Below are 17,604 nucleotides of genomic sequence, written 5' to 3' on the forward strand. Positions count from 1 at the left end.
CTCTGTTGGGTCTGGTTGAACCTGAGCAATTTAAACAGTAGGATGGGGTTACTTCTACCCGGAAAGCATGAGTGTAAGTGAAGAAGCAGGGCCTCGCCTCCCCTCTGGTGTCGAGACCTCCCTTAGCCAGCGCTCCTCGGCCTGGCATGTCTCTGGAGGTGCCTGTCAGTGGAGCAGGGTGGGAATTTCTGAGCATCTGGGAAGCAGGAAGACTCTCTTACTCCTTGTGGGTACTTAAGGCCGGGGCAGCTTTTCCTCACCCTCTTTGGCCCTTGCAGGCAAGAAGAGCAGACCTCAGATTGCATGTGTATGACTCAGGTCCTTCTTTCTCTAACAAACCATACCCATCGTTGCACAGTCTCCTCACTGGGGCCCAGACACACCCAGGTACCCAGCCTAACTTGTGCTTTGAGAACAGCTGGCAGGGCCCACTCATTTACCAGCCCTTCCTGAATTTCCTTCAGAAAGTGTGACGGTCTTCCACCAAGTTGCTCAGCTTTGGCTCTCCTCCTGTGCTGGGGGAGAAGCCACGACACAGTGAGAGAAACAGGGATTTTACCCACAACCGGGACCTCCTGCTGGAGGTGGGGTGAGATGTTGCCATTCAGCATCAGTGAGTGGCCACAGCAGTTGGATAAGTTTGGTTGGGGCCATGGAGAGTAGGCTGGCCTAGAAGGCTGTGTCCTCGCCCCAGGGCCAGCCTGTGCGGGCAGGCGCTTTCTTCAGGAGGCATGTAATTACAGAATGGCTTGTTTTTCCTCTGTTGTGTTGTCTGTAATCGCCAGTCTGGAGTTGGTGCTCCTGGCCAGACACAACATGCGGGGGCAGACACACACAGTCAGCTCTGCGCTCCCCTCCCGCCTCTGCTGGCCCTGCCCCAGGAGCGCCTGCCACCCTCTGGCCCACGCCTCCCACACCTGAAGAGCAGCAGCCTGCAGGTTCTAGGAACAAGGGGGCAGAGAGAAAGAGCGAATCGGTTGCGGGCCAGGGAGGAGGAGGTCTTGGGGTTGGGGGTACCTGGAGTAAGGTGGCAGATGTCAGGACAGCCACAGGGTAAGCAGAGGGGAACTGATGTGTGTCCAGGGTCTAAAGGCCTGGCCAGAGGAGGGACGCCCTCCTGGCTCCCTGGCTGCTCCTGTTAGCTTTGCCCTGCCTTCCTGAGCATGGTCTTCATTGCAGAACAGGCAGCTTCCCAGGTGACCTGCAACCCACTGGGATTTGTCTGGCCCTTCCTTTCTCTTGCCTCTCCACCTCTGCAGGCCAGCCCTTCCCTGCCTCTGGGAGGTTCTCCCACTTTATCATTTCTGGAGGCCTGGCCTAGGCAAGTCCTTCCTGGGAACTCTCACATCCCTCCTGCAGAGAGGGAGGGAGTGGGGGCTTGGGAGGGCTGAGCCTGAGCGAGAAAGGGCCAGTGGGGAGGCGAGGCCCGGGAAGCCCTGCTTTCTCACCCTAGCCCTGTTGGCAGCGGCTGGGCCTTCCCAAGTCTCGTCTTCCCTGGGCCGGGAGGAACAGGCATCACCCCTCTGAGCCGCCCCTTGGACACGAGAAGCCCTCTGGTCCCCTTTCCTTTTCTCTCCTGCTCTCGGCCTCCTGGAGGCTTCCCCTTCCATGTCAGGAGGCAAGGAGGCAGAGGTAGAGGCCTTAGCCTTACCCGACACTCACTTGTCCTGGACTGCCCTCTCAGGGAGGCCCCAGGACCCCTGCCAAAGGGAGGTGGGGGCTTTGGAGTGCAGTACGCACCCATGCTGGGGTGTGGGCCTCCTGCCCCGAGGGCCTTTTCTTTCCGAGCTGAAATAACCAGTTATCCCCTCTGGGAAGAAGCAGCTCTCATCTTCATAATCCCCCAAAGCCACCATGGAGAGATGGGATTAGGTGAGATTTAGGCAAGGGATCTGGGAAGTCTTGGGCCAGGCCGGCTCTGGAGCCCGTCCTCATCCCTCAGGTCCAGGAAGTTGGCAGGAGGCCAACGTGGGGCTCCACTCAGGTGCCACCTACCGCCAGCTCTACAGCGTGGATGCTCCCCCATCCAGCAACCCCTTCTGGTTGTGGAGATGTGTGTCCTGCGAGGGGAGAGGCTTCCAAGGGGAGGGGTGGGTATGGAGACAGGTGGGGAGGAGGAAATCCAGAACATTAGTGGGCAAAGCCAGGGCAGGACCCTGGGCAAAGCAGATGTATGGGTGATAGGAGCGGAAGGGGGAGGACAATGAGCCGAGGCAACCAGGCGTCACTGGCTCAGCCGCCCGGGGTCTGACTCAGTAGATAACTCTGAGTCCCTCTCTGGGTGCCCAGGTCTAGGGCTTCGCTCCTCTTGCTTAGGAACTTTTCCTGGTGGAAGCTCACATTGGTGCTCATCAGGTGGCCCCTGGGAGACTCACTTCTCCCCCAGGCACTGCCTTTCCTGAGGGCATTCTTTTTCTTAGGACCCCTGAGTTGGGGATCTGTGCATTAGGTTCAACCTGGGATAGGCCTCACCTCCAGAAGTTTTGACTCGGTAGGTCTGGGGTGGGGCCTGGACGTCCACAGTTTTAAAAGCTCCAGGTGTTTCTGCTACAGATCCTGGGTTGACACCCCCTGATTAAGGTATCATTGGGATCAGTGATGAATGTGTACATTCATTCATTCATTCAGCGAGGATTCACTGAGCTGCTGCTGTGTGCCCGGCACTGTCTTAGTGGATGGTGGGAGGGGTGTGGAGATGGGAAAATTCAGTACCTGTTTTCACAGCATTGGCAGTCTAGTGGGAGAGCAGACAAGTCAATCTATGATGACAGTTCTCCACAATGCAGACTGTGGGCCAGGTTGCCCAGGGTGCTGTTAGAATACAAACCTCCCCCCATAAGTGCAGCCCTAGGTTTTGGGAAAATTTCCCAGAGCAGGTGACGTTTGAGCTGAGTCTTGAAGGAGAAGTAAGAGTTGTCTGGGGGTGGGGAGTGTGTTCTTGGCCAGGAAAATACGTCAAGGTATTTGCATATGGGCTGGAGGAGCATGGCATGGGGCAGGAGTAGCAGGAAAGGAGTCTGGAGAAGCTGGCAGATCGCAGATCATGCTCAGGAGTCTGGGCTTGATTTTAAAGGTACACGAGGCCAGCTGATCAGCTGAGCCCTCACTCTGGCTGGGGTGTTGCAGCTGGTTTGGAAAAGGTAGGGACAGGGGGCAGGAGGAGAGAGGCGCTGGCGGGAGGGTAGAGATATTCTAGTCTGGGGTGTTCCGGCTCTGGCCTGGGTGCCTGGGTGCCTGGGTGAGGTGGCACCTGCAGGAGGGGGGCTGAATTGCAGGGAGGGCCAGGCGGCGATTTCGGAGTTTTGGACATATGGACTCACAGGTACCTATGAAACAGCTGTGAAGCAGTTCAGTAAATGGGCCAGAATTCGGGGTACTGGTCAGGTTGGAGGTAAAATTTAGGAGTTGTAAGCTTATTGGTGGTGGGTGAATCCATGACTGTGGCTGAGGTTGCCCTGGAAATGTACATAAAGTTACTAAGAAGATGTGGGAAGATGCACTGTAGGGTAGACAGAGGGGAAAGGACAGAGTCGAAGAAGGAGAAAACAGGAGAGAAGCCCAGGAACAGGGGGTCTCAACCAGGAGAGGCCCAGCCATGGGGTCACATAGGTCTGTGGGTGGTCCCCAGTGTTGCCTGGGGACTGCCTCGTCTATACCTTGTTCCACCCATCCTTGGTGAGATGAGAGCGTGGTGTAGTCAGTGCACGGTCCTTTCCTGGGAGCAGCTTTTTTCTGAGATTTTGTCCTTCCTGATGCTGTGGTGTGACAATATCCTTTCTTTTATGCAATGTAGTAACAGAAGATGGTGGGTTTTTCTTAATGTTTTTACCAGGAACAATGAAAAGCTAGCATCTGTATCTTAGTTCTCCTCTCACCATTTCAAAAAATATGTATTTTCTGGGGGCCAGCCCCGTGACCGACTGGTTAAGTTTGCATGCTCTGCTTCGGTAGCCCAGGGTTTCACCAGTTCAAATCCTGGGCGCGGACATGGCATCACTTGTTGGGTCATGCTGAGGCGGCGTCCCACATGCCACAACTAGAAGGACCCACAACTAAAAATACGCAACTTTGTACCGGGGGGCTTTGAGAGGAAAAGGAAAAATTAAAAATCTAAAAAAAAAAAAAAAAGTATTTTCTGGCCCATGAAATCTAAAACTTGGCAACAGTGAGGTAAATTGGGAGGTCAGTGGTGAGAACTTTCTGAGTGGGGCTGAGAGAGGCTGATGGCAGGGAGTTGAGAGGTGAGTGAAGGTGAGTTAGAAAACGCTGAGTACAGAAAGTTTGTATCGGTTTTCGTGTTAAACGTGGCTTTGAACATTAGGAACTGTGTACTTGAACACCCTGAGGGACCAGGGCCAGTGGTGGAAAGAAGGTGAGGCTTCAGGAGGAGGGAGGAAGGGCCTGGTGAGATGAGAGTGGAGAGCCCCATCTTGGCAGGGACCTGAGGCCTCCAGGGAGATGCTGAGAGCCTCCTGCTTCCCTCCAGGGCGAGCCACCCTTGGCCCTGGGCCTGTCCACCCGGAAGGCCCTCAGCATCCTGAAGGAGCAGCTGGAGGCGGTGCTGGAAGGACACTTGAAAGAGCGGAAGAAATGTCTCACGTGGAAGGTGAAGCTTCTTCATGGGGAGGCCAGAGCCTGGTTGGGATGGCAGAAAAGCTTGGGAGGCCCTGAGGATGGGCTGTGACTCGCCCTGTCACTGTGGGCCATGTGACTTGACAGAGGCATCACTAAAAATCAGAAGGGAGTTCAGTTCCCTTTCAGAGTGATGTCTTGACCCCTCTGATGCAGGTGCCCAACAGGCTGGACCCCAGCTGAGATCAAAGCGAGAAGACAAAGGCAGCCACAGGGGCTGGGTCGGGTGGCTGTAGGGGGAAGGCGGCCAGATTCTAGCAGGATGGAGAACCTCAGCTCCTTCCTACCTCCTTGTCCCCGGACCTCTCACTCCCCGCCTCCTGTCCCTCCTCAGGAGCTGTGGAGGAGCAGCTTCCTGCACCACAGTAACCGCTGCTCCTGTTTCCACTGGCCGGGCGCCTCGCTCATGCTGCTGGCTGTGCTGCTGCTGCTGGGCTGCTATGGGAGCCAGCCGGCTGGCAGGTACACGGGCAGCAGCCCTGGGGAGAGGCTTCCTCCCGACCTCTGACACCATGGGGCCTGGGCCTATCCCTCTCCTGCCTCAGCAGAGTGTTTCTGCCGTCACCTGGGACATCCCAGGGGAGAGGGGCTGCTGCCCCCACAGATGGCACCTGCGTTGTTTAGAAATCCTCAGCCCCTTGGCTGGCTGGTGTCAGAACCAGAATGAGACACTCTTTTCAGAAGGGACTGGGCAGGGGTAGGTGGGGTGGGTGGGGTGGAGTGAGGGGGATCTAGGGCCCGGGGTTGGCTGGGTCTGAGAACCTCTCACTGCCTGCTCGTACCTTTCGCCTCTTCCCACCAGCCACAGGGTGGAGCTGGTGAATGCCTCAGCGCTGTTCCTCTTGCTGCTTCTCAACCTTGTTCTCATTGGGCGGCAAGATCGGCTGAAGCGTCGGGAAGTAGAGCGGAGGCTCCGAGGGATCATTGACCAAATCCAAGGTGAGGCCAAGGGTCAGACATGTTGGGTGGGAACTGATGCCCTGTGATGTGTCAGAGCCCTAAGAGCTCCCTCCTGGGTCACAGCCCGGAGCCCCAGCATACCGGCGTTGGCTTTGGCCAGCATTCTGTGGCTGTTGTCATCAAGAGAGGTAGAAGGATACACTGCCCTCTTTAGAGCAGGGCAGTGAGAGCCCATGGGACAGTTGTGGGTACTCAGGAAGTGGCCTGGGCGGGCAGGAAGGCTAATGGCGGCACAGTAGACTTGCAGCTTACTCCTGCTAGTTGGGAGACTAACAGAGAAGACCTTCTCTCCTGGCAGGAGGACAGTTGAAAGTTTCTCTCCCAAGGCTGTCTTGTCTGGTGATACTGGGCCATGGGAGGTGTGACGGTGGACCAGAGAAGTTTGAAATCCTGCAAGAATCAGAGTTGGGGATAGGGAGCCGGGTTCCCAAGATGGGGCAGCCCAGTTCCTAAAGAATAGGATTGCTTGGTCAGATTTCTGCTTGTGCTTCCATTCAGCTAGTGAGACAATGGTTCCTGCTTTCCAGAGACACGTGGTCTTGTAAGAGAAGCACTCCTACTCTCGAGAGACCTTTCTCTGACAGTGCTGGGGAGTGGAGGTTTAAATGCTAAGTGAGAATGTGTTGGTTCCTTCTGAAATGATTAATTAACTGCAGCCACGCGCCAGGCACTGGGAGTACAAGGGTGCCCAAGAAAGATGGGCCCTGCTCTCCGGACCTTAGTCTCTTGCTCAGGAACCGTGAGCGCCTCCCACTTGCTTATCAAAGGCATCCCACGTGGCTTCCAGAACCTCTGGCACAGGCTCCCACCATGCTCTCCAGCCTCTTCTCTTGCTAGTCATCCTCAGGTTAAAACTACTTACCACTCCTAAACCCACTGTAGACTTCTCTGCCTCTGTGTCTTTGTCCTGCTGTCCCTTTGGCGTGCTTCTCCCTTGCTCATCTCCTACTGACAAAATCTCACCCATTCTTCAGGACCCATCTTAGATGCTCCCTTTTCCACAAAGCCGTCTCTGATGACCGCAGCTCTTCTCTGCTCCTGTGGGACTGGGATCTTTCCTCACACTCTTAGCATATGTTTGCCTTGTTTGGAGTTATCTGCCCACATGTCTCATCTCCCCTTTTGGTTGTGGCTCCTCGAGGGCTGTAACTGTGAAGTCTTCACCTTTGACCTTTGTACCCCTCACGGGGCTCAGCACACCCCTCAGCAACATTTGTGAAGTATTTGAATGGAATGAGGATACAGAGAATAAAAGCTTCCGGCGTTCAGAGGAAATGGAAGTGCCTGGGCTGGATTGGTTGAGAAAGGCTTCACAGGGGAGGTGACTTTGAAAGAGGGGAGCTTTAGAATGAATGGCATGGGTTGATGCAGGCCTTCTGGGAAAGGAAGAAGAGCAGACACGGTTCCATATGTGCCTGCTGGGTCTGGCTGGTGTGCAGAGCCATGGGTGAGGCTGTTTCCCTCTTTCCGTTCTCGTCAGATGCCCTCAGGGATGGCAAGGAGATCAAGTGGCCAGATGCCATGTACCCCGACCTCCACATGCCCTTTGCACCATCCTGGTCCCTGCACTGGGCCTACAGAGATGGACATCTGGTCAACCTGCCAGTTAGCCTGTTGGTAGAAGGAGACATCATAGCTCTGAGGCCCGGCCAGGAATCATTCGCCTCTCTGAGGGGGATCAAGGTAGCTGGAGGCTTTTCTCCTTCCCTGGAAATGCTGTGGGAGCATTCACAGGCAATGGTGGGAGGGTCCCAGGGCTTCATCCTGAAGCTTTCTGGCCAGCTCATAGGCTTCTTGGCAAGGCCTCTAGGAGAATGGAGAAGAGCTGGAATGTCTTTGTCCTCCTTGTCCTGTTCTTTCTTTTCTCTGATCCTCAAGCTACTGGGAATCCGGTCCCACAGGCCCCACCCCAACTGACTCTTCACTAACTGATGGTCCCCAATCCCATGAGATGTCTCCACTTAGCTGCAATTGTCAAGGAAGAGTGGCTTCCGATAGAAGCCTTTAACTGCCCCCGCCCTCCTCCCCTTGGTCACTGGCAGGATGATGAGCACATCGTCTTGGAGCCGGGAGACCTGTTTCCCCCTTTCTCTCCACCCCCCTCTCCCCGAGGAGAAGTGAAGAAAGGGCCACAGAACCCCCAGCAGCACCGGCTCTTCCGCGTCCTTGAGACCCCTGTGATTGACAACATCAGGTAGGGGTGCTGCCCTGCCTTCCTCCTGTCCCTCCACTTCTCCTCTTCCCCATTGAGCAAGGGCTGGGGTGCCAAGGAAGGGGCCTTTTTCATACTGGGGCCCCCTTAGGGCAGGCATCTCTGTAGGTTCTTCTCTTTAGCATCTTGTGAGAATTCTTAGACTGGGTGATTGCCCCCCTGCCAGTCTGAACTCAGAGGGGACAGCTCTGGAGGCTGCCACAGGCCACTCTCCTAGGGGGCTACTTGGCCAGGGCCAGAGACCAGGAGGGAATTACAGGTCCCTGTGATGCTCAGGGAAGGTGTGGGTTTCTGGGCTCTCCCATGAATATAGGGTCACTTCTTTCTGCAGATGGTGCCTGGACATGGCCCTGTCCCGCCCAGTCACTGCTCTGGACAATGAGAGGTTCTCCGTGCAGTCAGTGATGCTGCACTATGCCGTGCCTGTGGTCCTGGTGAGTAAGGCAGGGCACGGGGCAGGGAGAGGGCCAGGAAATGGGGGAGTCTCAGGGCCAGACTCAGGTGAGCCTGTGAATGAAGAGGGGGTCCCAGAGTGAGCCGACCAGTGCCGGGGGGTGTGAGTGGGCAGAGGATGGGGAGCCTTAGAGCCCGAGTCCCTCTCTGGGGAGGGGGGTTAAGGCTGCACCTCTCCTGTTCCCAACAGGCCAGCTTCCTCATCACCAATGCCCTGCGCTTCATGTTGGACGCCCCTGGTGTCACGTCCTGGCAGTACACCCTCCTCCAGCTACAGGTAACTCCTCTCTCGTGCTTTTCTCTCTCTTCAGGCTGGCTCCCCTCATAGTGCCCTGACTGCCCAGGGCTCCCTCAAGTTTCGGCTTAAGGAGGCCTGCTTCCCTTCTTTCCCTTCCTGTCCCCGAAAAACAACTGTCCCTTTCTACTCAGGGAATGGCCCCGGGCTGGGGAAGCCCTTCCTTCCTCCCTCCCTCCCTCCTTCCCCCCTTGCCTCCCTCTCTCTGGGCCAGCAGCTCTTCAGGAGCCGTCAGTGTGGTTCACTCTTTCCCAGGTGAATGGCGTCCTGCCCATCCTCCCCCTGCTCTTTCCAGTCCTCTGGGTTCTGGCATCCGCCTGTGGAGAAGCCCGTGTCCTGGCCCAGATGAGCAAGGCCTCCCCCAGTTCCCTGGTAGGTTGTTCCAAGGCATCCGGGGAACAGTTCAGAAAGAACAGAAAACAGACAAAAAGAGGGAGTCAGCTATGCCCAGCATCCAGGGGCAGAGGACCAGCCCCGCCGTGGGCCCAGTGCTTTGGCAGGCCCTGGGCAGCTCTCTAGGGGCTTTCCCCTCTCCATCCAGAAGAGCCTCCAGGCCAGGCCTGGGGGTGGGTGAGCATCCATCCTGGCTCTCAGCAGATGGGAGATGTGGGGACTGGCTGGTGTCCTTTACCAAAGGTGCTGGGAGCCTTTTCAGTGTGGGCCCCCCCACCCCTGAGAGGCCTGTGTGAGGTGGCATTTTCCTCCCTGAGGCTCACACCCTCTTCTCCGTGCAGCTGGCCAAGTTCTCAGAGGATACTCTCAGCAGCTATACAGAAGCTGTCTCCTCTCAGGTACACTCACCAGGGATGGATTCCGCCCTGGGCCCCTGTAGCCACCAACCTGGGCTCCCTCAGGCCCCTTCTGGAACCCTGGGACTCCCCTACTTTATGGCCTTCAAGCCTCCGTCCAGGCTCTTGGAGCCCCCAGTCCGCCCGTCTCACATGGACAAATGCCTCTCTACCCCAACTTCCTGGCACCCCCTGGACTGTTCCCTCTTTTGGCCCCAGAAGCCATCTCTAGGGAAATGCAGCTGAGCCCCAGATGGCCTCACAGACTTTCTGTCTCCCACCAGGAAATGCTACGCTGCGTTTGGGGCCACTTCCTGAGGGTGATCCAGGGGACGTCGCCCACGCTGAGCCACAGCTCCAGCCTGCTGCACAGCTTGGGCTCTGTCACGGTGAGGGCGGGCCCTGCGGGAGGGTGTCTTGGTGGCCGTCTGCCATTTAAGTGGCCCCTGGGCAGTTTGGGGAATGCCAAACCCCCTTCCTCATCCCCATCTCTCCCTGCAGGTCCTGTGCTGTGTGGACAAACAGGGGATCCTGTCTTGGCCAAACCCCAGCCCAGAGACAGTGCTGTTCTTCAGCGGGAAGGTGGAGCCCCCACACAGCAGCCATGAGGACCTAACGGATGACCTCTCCACCCGCTCCTTCTGCCACCCCGAGGTAGAGGAGGAGGTATGGCTGGCTGCTGGGGGCCCAGCTGTGGGCCTGGCCGTTTGGCCCTTGGTGCCTGGCCCATGGCCTCAGGGAGGGTGGGGCTAGGAGGAGAAGGAGGGCTCAGGCACCATTAGGATCTGCCTGAGCAGTTCAGGCGGAGCCACCCGACAAGGCAGTGAGGGGACATAACTGCCCTGCCTTCCTGGTCCATGGCAGCTGTCGGGACCCTGGTCCGAGGCCTGGCTCCTTGTTCTCCTCAGCCCCATGAACGAGATGCCCTCCTGGCTGGCTCCCTGAACACTACCCTGCACCTTTCCAATGAGCAGGAGCGTGGCGACTGGCCTGGCGATGGTCCCAAGCCCCCTGAATCCTATTCCCACCACAAAGCACACGGCCGCAGCAAGCACCTGTCCGGCTCCAATGTGAGCTTCAGCAGGGACACAGAGGGTGGTGAAGAAGAGCCCAGCAAGGTGAGAGGAGAGGGGAGCTGCCACCTCAGTCAGCCACAGGGTGTCTTTGCCTCCCCTGCCGAAGGGGTGCAGCCCAGCCTGGATGGATGAAGCCGAAAGCACAGATGTCACGGCTGTTCTCGGGCCTTCAGGCTTGGCCAGGCAGGACCACCTCCTGAGACCTTGCCCAGGGCTCTTCCATGAAGTAGGCTCTTCCACCTTTCTGGGTCTCACTGATGGTAGTTGATTGGGGCAAGGCCCTTCTTCCTAGTCACGACCTTCTGAAGACAGGCAGCCAGTGGCTCCCTCTAAAATATTTTCCCCTGGCTACCTTCACTGTTTCCTCTTTAGTCTGGTCATCCCTCTTCTTAGGTATTGCCAGTCTCATTGGGCGTTGATACCAGAAGCAGACAGGAGCCCAGGAAGGACAGGAAGAGGATTTTGGGGAGAGATGGGTTGATGAGCACTCAGGGACCACCCCCCTCACCCATCCCAGTCTGAGGCGCCCCTTGCCGCCCCGTGTTTCCCTCAGACCCAGCCTGGGCTGGAGGGCGAGCCCTACGAAGCAGAGGACTTTGTGTGCGACTACCACTTGGAGATGCTTAGCCTGTCGCAGGACCAGCAGAACCCCTCCTGCATCCAGTTCGATGACTCCAACTGGCAGCTCCACCTTACCTCCCTCAAGCCCCTAGGCCTCAACGTGCTGCTGAACCTGTGCAACGCCAGTGTCACGGAGCGGCTGTGCCGGTTCTCGGACCACCTGTGCAACATTGCCCTGCAGGAGAGCCACAGCGCCGTGCTGCCCGTGCACGTGCCCTGGGGCCTCTGCGAGCTCGCCCGCCTCATTGGTATGTGGCCGCTGGCAGGGTTGGCTGTTGGCCTCTTAGAAGACACCAGGCCCCCAACTCCAAACAGACCAGTGCCGGGCACGGCATTTGTCAAGAGCACCGTCAGCCCTTTTAGCTTGTGGTCGTCCCCTTTAACCAGGCACTGCTGTTTGACAGTGCTTCCTAATCTGGGAAGATAACTGATGATAGCACGGGAAGGTGGAGGGAACCAGTCCGGTCTGACTGGGTTTCTCTCCGCACCAGGGATGGAGGTGCAGTGGTGGGGCTTCCTCCCTCCCAGAGTCCCTGAGTTGCTGTCCCTCCTCTTGCAGGCTTCACTCCTGGGGCCAAGGAGCTCTTCAAGCAGGAGAACCACTTGGCACTCTACCGCCTCCCCAGTGCTGAGATGGTGAAGGAGACCTCACTGGGGAGGCTCTCCTGTGTCACCAAGCGGCGCCCCCCCCTCAGCCACATGATCAGCCTCTTCATCAAGGACACCACCACCAGTGAGCCTCCATATTTGGCCCTCAGCAAGCCAAACCTTCCAGGAGCTTGGCAGGGCGTGGCTCTTTTTAGGGAGCACTGGGCAGATGAGCACTAGATGGCTTCCCAAGACCTCAAATGTGGGAGGGATTGGATTTGGGGGCTGGGATGGTGGTGGCCACAGAGGGAAGGACTGTTTGAAGAACATGTGGTTTACTGCCAGCATTACCAGCCCAGCGGCATTCCGTACCCGCTTGCTCCCTGAGGCCTGGGGAGTTCCCACCCCCTCAGGGGCTCCTTAGCACCCTTCTCAAGGGTGGCATATGTTACCTGAGGTCAGAGTGAGGACAAGGGTGACTTGGGGGCTCATGATTTGGCCTTTCTCTCCCTCCACCCCCTCAGGCACAGAACAGATGCTGTCCCACGGCACAGCCGACGTGGTCTTGGAGGCCTGCACAGACTTCTGGGATGGAGCTGACATCTACCCTCTTTCGGGTTCCGACAGGTGTGTGAGGAAGCACATGCCAGTGGCAAGAGCAGTCAGCTCTGGCCATCTGCCTGCCTGGCTCACAGGCATGGGGCATACCAGGACCACTTGCCTCACTTCTGCCCTGCTTCCCTGGCAGGAAGAAAGTGCTAGATTTCTACCAGCGAGCCTGCCTGTCTGGTTACTGCTCTGCCTTCGCCTACAAGCCCATGAGCTGCGCCCTCTCCTCTCAGCTCAATGGCAAGTGCATCGAGCTGGTGCAGGCGCCTGGCCAGAGCAGCATCTTCACCATGTGCGAGCTGCCCAGCACCGTCCCCATCAAGCTGAGCACCCGCCGCAACAGCTGGAGCTCTGATGGTACCATGTGCGTCCGTCCCAGTGGGGGCCAGGAGCGGGGAGGGCTTCTGGAGGGCCATGGGATCAGTTGTAGCAGAGGGGACAGTGGGCACAACACAGGACCTGGAACACCACAGTGGTACTCACTATCTGGTGAGAGAGGCGAGTCCCTTAGTTTTCTCGTGTAGAACTAGGTTCTTAGTCTGCCCTCCTCACATGTTTATTGTGACTCTCCAGTGGGATAATGTATAGAAAAGCACTTTTTTGAAAGCTATAAAGCATGGCATTGAGAGAACATTAGCATTCTTTGAATCAGACAGAAAGCCAGGTCACAGACCTGCTGGAACAGAGGGATCCAGAGTTCTACCCACCCCCACCCGCCCCCCGCCCCACTCTGCCAAACACACAGACTTCTGGGCTCTTATGACCCAAGAGACCATTGAAGCCATTGCTGAGGATAGGGCCAGCCCTTTACCCCTGGACCAGGGCTGGGCTCTGTTGTTACTCCATAGGATCATCACCTGACTGATGAGTACCTTTCATTGTCTTTTCTCCTGTGTTTGTTGGCTCCTTTACGTGTCTTGGCTGTGTGTGCACGCGTGGCTGTGTGTGTGGTCCCATGGGGCCTGCATGCTTATTGATTTGGGTGTGGCATCTGTGTGTGTGGCCCTGGGCTGCCTCCTGGAATCGCTGGTTCCTGGGTGTCCTGACTGGGCCGTGCGCTGGCCGGGCTTTGTGCCTTGTGCCCACCTGAAGAAGGGATCGGGGAGGTGCTGGAGAAGGAAGACTGCATGCAGGCCCTGAGCGGCCAGATCTTCATGGGCATGGTGTCCTCCCAGTACCAGGCCCGGCTGGACATCGTGCGCCTCATTGACGGGCTGGTCAATGCCTGCATCCGCTTCGTCTACTTCTCTTTGGAGGATGAGCTCAAAAGCAAGGTAGGGGGAGCCATCTCCCTCTGCCACCACTGACTTTCTCCCTGTGGGCTTTTGGGCCCATCTGTTCATTGCCATCTGCCTTTTGCAGGTGTTTGCAGAAAAGATGGGCCTGGAGACGGGCTGGAACTGCCACATCTCCCTCACACCGAATGGTGACATGCCTGGCTCTGAGATCCCCCCATCCAGCCCCAGCCATGCTGGCTCCCTGCATGATGACCTGAATCAGGGTGAGGGCAAAAGTTTGTGGTGGGGACAAGGTGGGCTTGGGAGGTTCCCCCTGCTTGGACCGCAGCTAGAAAGAGCCTCCGTGGATCCCTCCTGAAGGAGCATTCCCTTGGAAAATAGTTCTCATCTCCCTGCAGTAATGGTAGTCAACAGGGGAGGAGGAGAGACCTGGAGGCAGGAAATTCTGTGCCATCAGCAGGGCAAGGAAAGGCCCCCAGAAGGCTGGCCCCAAGGTGAGGGACAGGCTTTCATCCCAACAGTTTCCCGAGATGATGCAGAAGGGCTCCTCCTGATGGAAGAGGAAGGTCACTCAGACCTCATTAGCTTCCAGCCTACGGACAGTGACCTCCCCAGCTTCCTGGAGGACTGCAACCGGGTACGATGGGAGGGCCTGTGCCCCCACACTTCTGGAAGTGGCACATGGCTGGTCCAGGGCAGAGAAGGGAGGGTGGAGGGACCTTTCTCCCCAACCCTGAGGCCCTCGCATCTCTACTATCTCCAGGCCAAGCTGCCCCGGGGCATCCACCAGGTGCGGCCCCACCTGCAGAACATTGACAATGTGCCCTTGCTTGTGCCTCTCTTCACTGACTGTACCCCCGAGAGTGAGTACTGTGACCATGGTTACTCAGACAGCCTGGCCCCTTTTGCTGAGCACTGCCTAGGCTCTGGAGGGGATGTTGGTTTCCTATGCAGGGAGCAGAGGAGCCTGGGCTAGGATGAGCTGGGGAATCCAGTGGGCTGGTGCCATCAGTGTGCCCATTCTAGGGAGTCAGAAGTGACAATAGTCATACAAGCTTCACGATACTGAGGGTAGGATGGTCCTAAAGAGGGGCCTGCTTGTCCTTGTCTCCTGTTCTCTTGTCCTCTGTTTCTCTGCCCGGCACCCCACATGGGGCTCTGCCTGCCTGATTCTTGTGTCCCCTGACTTTGCCCCCTCAGCCATGTGCGAGATGATCAAGATCATGCAGGAGTACGGGGAGGTGACCTGCTGCCTGGGTAGCTCTGCCAACCTGCGGAACAGCTGCCTTTTCCTCCAGAGTGACATCAGGTCAGGGCGACACCCTAGAGCTGGGGGCTGGCCTCTTCCTCCTGGAGACTTCAGACTCAGGCTTGCCTGGGGTTGGGGGCATATTCTGTGACTGATCTTGCCCTTATTAGGACAAAGGGACCTACCTGGGCATGGTGGGGAGAAAAGGGAGCAGGTGCTTGCTCAGTCCCAGGGGAGATAGGGTCTTTGTGGAGTGCTGCTGATGGGTATGCTCTCCCCCTACGCTGAGCAGCATTGCCCTGGACCCCCTGTACCCGTCCCGCTGCTCCTGGGAGACCTTTGGCTACGCCACAAGCACCAGCATGGCCCAGGCCTCGGACGGCCTTTCTCCCCTGCACCTCTCGGGACAGCTCAACAGCCTGCCCTGCTCTCTGACCTTTCGCCAAGAGGAGACCATCAGCATCATCCGGCTCATCGAGCAGGTTCGGACTCATGGGGAGGGGTGCAGGGCCTACCTGGGGTGGGGAGTGTGACCCAGGATCCATCTGGGTTCCCAAGGACTGGTTCACTTTCAAGTGGAGCCCTCCCAGCCAGTTTAGTTTACCTCCTCCCCTTCCTAGCAGGAGCATCTGGGGCATCTGGCTCTGGGCTGAAGCTTGTCAGCTGCAGGGCCTGAGAGAAGCCACAATCTGTCCCTCCTGGTCCCTAGGCTCGGCACGCCACCTATGGCATTCGCAAGTGCTTCCTCTTCCTGCTGCAATGCCAGTTGACTCTTGTGGTCATCCAGGTGAGGTGGGGCCAGCTGTGGCCAGCGGGCCTCCCCGCCCACTCCTGCACTCAACGGCCAGTAGAGTCTGAGGCGGGAAGCTGGGAGGAAGCAGTACAGCTGAGGGGGCCCCCAGAGCCTCTGTGGAACCCCTGGGCTTTTGGAGATGACCCCATCGGCAGGATAGTGTCCCTTCCTGCCCCAGCTCCTCTCAGCCAGAACATGAGTGTCTGTCTGGCCCGGGCAAGGCCACTCTGGTGCTCCCCGCATCTTAGAATTTGCTAGAATCTAATTGTGCTTCCTGGGTTCTCCTGGCCTAGTTCCTCTCTTGCCTAGTCCAGCTGCCACCACTCCTGAGTACCACTGACATCCTGTGGCTGTCCTGCTTTTGCTACCCTCTGCTCAGGTAAGAGCCTGAGCGGCCCCTTTGTGCCCAGGCAGGTGGGGTTGGGATGTCACTGAGCATCTCTGAGGGTCCAGGTTCTGGGAGCCCTGCTCAGTGCTTACCTCCTCGGCACAGGAGGCCTCAGGGGGACTCTCCCCCTTTTCTCATCTCATCTCCCTACCAGACCTGACCTTATTCCCAAGACTCCCAAAGGCTTCCCACATGGGAACTGGGGGACAGAGGGTCACAGTCACCATCCTTTACCCAGTCTCTGCTTTTCAGCATCTCTCTGCTGGGGAAGCCCCCGCATAGCTCCATCATGTCTATGGCAACAGGGAAAAATCTTCAGTCCATTCCTAAGAAGGTAAGCAGCGTGGAGCCCCGTGAGTCTGGGCCTTTCCTGAGGAATGTGAGTGTGGAGGGGGCTGAGCTTTCGGAGAGAGAGCGATCAGGATGGGGTTTTTCCATCAAAATTTTCCCCAGACCAAAGGGGACATGGTCATGGTGGTACAGAGCTGGGAAAGACCCTTGCTGGGGCAGGCACTCCCTGCTCCTATCCCCTGGGGCCTGCCCATTTACTGAAGAGCCTGTTGAATCCATGAAAAAGTCGGCTGGATGCCAGAGAGGCTGCTGCCATGGGAGTGATGGGCCTCCCTTCTTCCCGCAGACCCAGCATTACTTCCTGCTCTGCTTCTTGCTCAAGTTCAGCCTCACCATCAGCTCGTGCCTTATCTGCTTTGGCTTCACACTGCAGAGCTTCTGTGACAGCTCCCGGGTCCGCAACCTTACCAACTGCTCCTCCATCATGCTGCCCAGGTGGGTCCCGTCCCCTGGGGCTCCCCCAACACCCCCCAGTCCACTTCCCCGGGCCCAGAGGGGGCTGAGCCCACACGTTGCTTTGGCAGCCGTGCCGACACAGCTCCAGCCTGGTTTGATGACTTTGCCAATGGGCTGCTGACAGCTCAGAAACTCGCCGCTGCCCTGACTGTCCTGCACACCGGTGAGGGGGTCCGGGGAGGGTCCAATGGCAGCTGGTGGGGGTACCAAGGGGTGAGACCCAAGGCTGTGGGAAGTCTGACATCCCCCACTGACCCCATTTTCTCCAGTCTTCATTTCTATCACCCATGTGCATCGCACCAAGCCCCTGTGGAGAAAGAGCCCCTTGACGAATCTCTGGTGGGCTGTGACAGTGCCCGTGGTGTGAGTATTGCTTGGATGGAGGGCGGGAGGAGGGAGAAGAGCAGGAGCGGGCTTCAGCAGAGCTGATTTGAGGGTGGGATTAGGGCCAGAGGTTGAATGGTGCCTTCCTTGAGCTACTTGTACTGAGAAAAGCAGAGAAGGAAGCAAGAAGACCCAGGTTGACCCAGGCTGCCACCTTCTCTTAAGGCTGCTGGGGCAGGTGGTCCAGACGGCGGTGGACCTGCAGCTATGGACGCACAGGGATAGCCGCATCCACTTTGGCCTGGAGGATGTGCCTCTGCTGACTTGGCTCTTAGGCTGCCTCTCCCTGGTCCTTGTGGTGGTCACCAATGAGATCGTAAAACTGCATGAAATTCGGTAAGCCACCAGCAAGGCACTCCCTCTGGGCTCAAGCATGTTCCCTAAGCCTGTTACCTCCTGGGCATCATCTCACCACCTTCCCGCTGCCCATCCCTTCCTCTTCCTCTGGTGTCCTGCCCTGCCCCCTGCTCTGGGAGTCTGCACTAACCTGGACTTTAATCTCCTGCCCTAC

At 57.6% G+C, this 17,604-nt stretch overlaps 1 protein-coding gene across 11 annotated transcripts in view; it reads left to right on the forward strand.

Moving 5' to 3' along the window:
• TMEM94 (transmembrane protein 94) overlaps nt 1-17,604 on the forward strand; it is a 33,380-nt gene that overhangs the window by 14,591 nt on the left and 1,185 nt on the right. For 3 of the 11 annotated variants that reach the window (XM_046674852.1, XM_046674842.1, XM_046674849.1), the window contains 29 exons: nt 4,487-4,606; nt 4,967-5,094; nt 5,435-5,571; nt 7,073-7,275; nt 7,635-7,786; nt 8,136-8,238; nt 8,448-8,534; nt 8,808-8,924; nt 9,287-9,343; nt 9,625-9,729; nt 9,842-10,006; nt 10,249-10,458; nt 10,970-11,285; nt 11,597-11,770; nt 12,150-12,252; nt 12,374-12,591; nt 13,327-13,508; nt 13,597-13,735; nt 13,994-14,109; nt 14,236-14,335; nt 14,673-14,781; nt 15,014-15,203; nt 15,431-15,508; nt 15,808-15,893; nt 16,155-16,236; nt 16,540-16,688; nt 16,778-16,872; nt 16,979-17,072; nt 17,259-17,429. In XM_046674852.1, the coding sequence (XP_046530808.1) occupies nt 4,487-4,606; nt 4,967-5,094; nt 5,435-5,571; nt 7,073-7,275; nt 7,635-7,786; nt 8,136-8,238; nt 8,448-8,534; nt 8,808-8,924; nt 9,287-9,343; nt 9,625-9,729; nt 9,842-10,006; nt 10,249-10,458; nt 10,970-11,285; nt 11,597-11,770; nt 12,150-12,252; nt 12,374-12,591; nt 13,327-13,508; nt 13,597-13,735; nt 13,994-14,109; nt 14,236-14,335; nt 14,673-14,781; nt 15,014-15,203; nt 15,431-15,508; nt 15,808-15,893; nt 16,155-16,236; nt 16,540-16,688; nt 16,778-16,872; nt 16,979-17,072; nt 17,259-17,429 (3,986 nt within the window). Of the gene's footprint in view, nt 1-4,486; nt 4,607-4,966; nt 5,095-5,434; nt 5,572-7,072; nt 7,276-7,634; nt 7,787-8,135; nt 8,239-8,447; nt 8,535-8,807; nt 8,925-9,286; nt 9,344-9,624; nt 9,730-9,841; nt 10,007-10,248; nt 10,459-10,969; nt 11,286-11,596; nt 11,771-12,149; nt 12,253-12,373; nt 12,592-13,326; nt 13,509-13,596; nt 13,736-13,993; nt 14,110-14,235; nt 14,336-14,672; nt 14,782-15,013; nt 15,204-15,344; nt 15,509-15,807; nt 15,894-16,154; nt 16,237-16,539; nt 16,689-16,777; nt 16,873-16,978; nt 17,073-17,258; nt 17,430-17,604 lie in introns of those variants that run through there. The other 8 variants (XM_046674845.1, XM_046674850.1, XM_046674843.1 and 5 more) reach the window with 7 other exon arrangements.

This window comes from Equus quagga, chromosome 11 (assembly GCF_021613505.1).
Source record: "Equus quagga isolate Etosha38 chromosome 11, UCLA_HA_Equagga_1.0, whole genome shotgun sequence".
NCBI classification, from domain to species: Eukaryota; Metazoa; Chordata; class Mammalia; order Perissodactyla; family Equidae; genus Equus; species Equus quagga.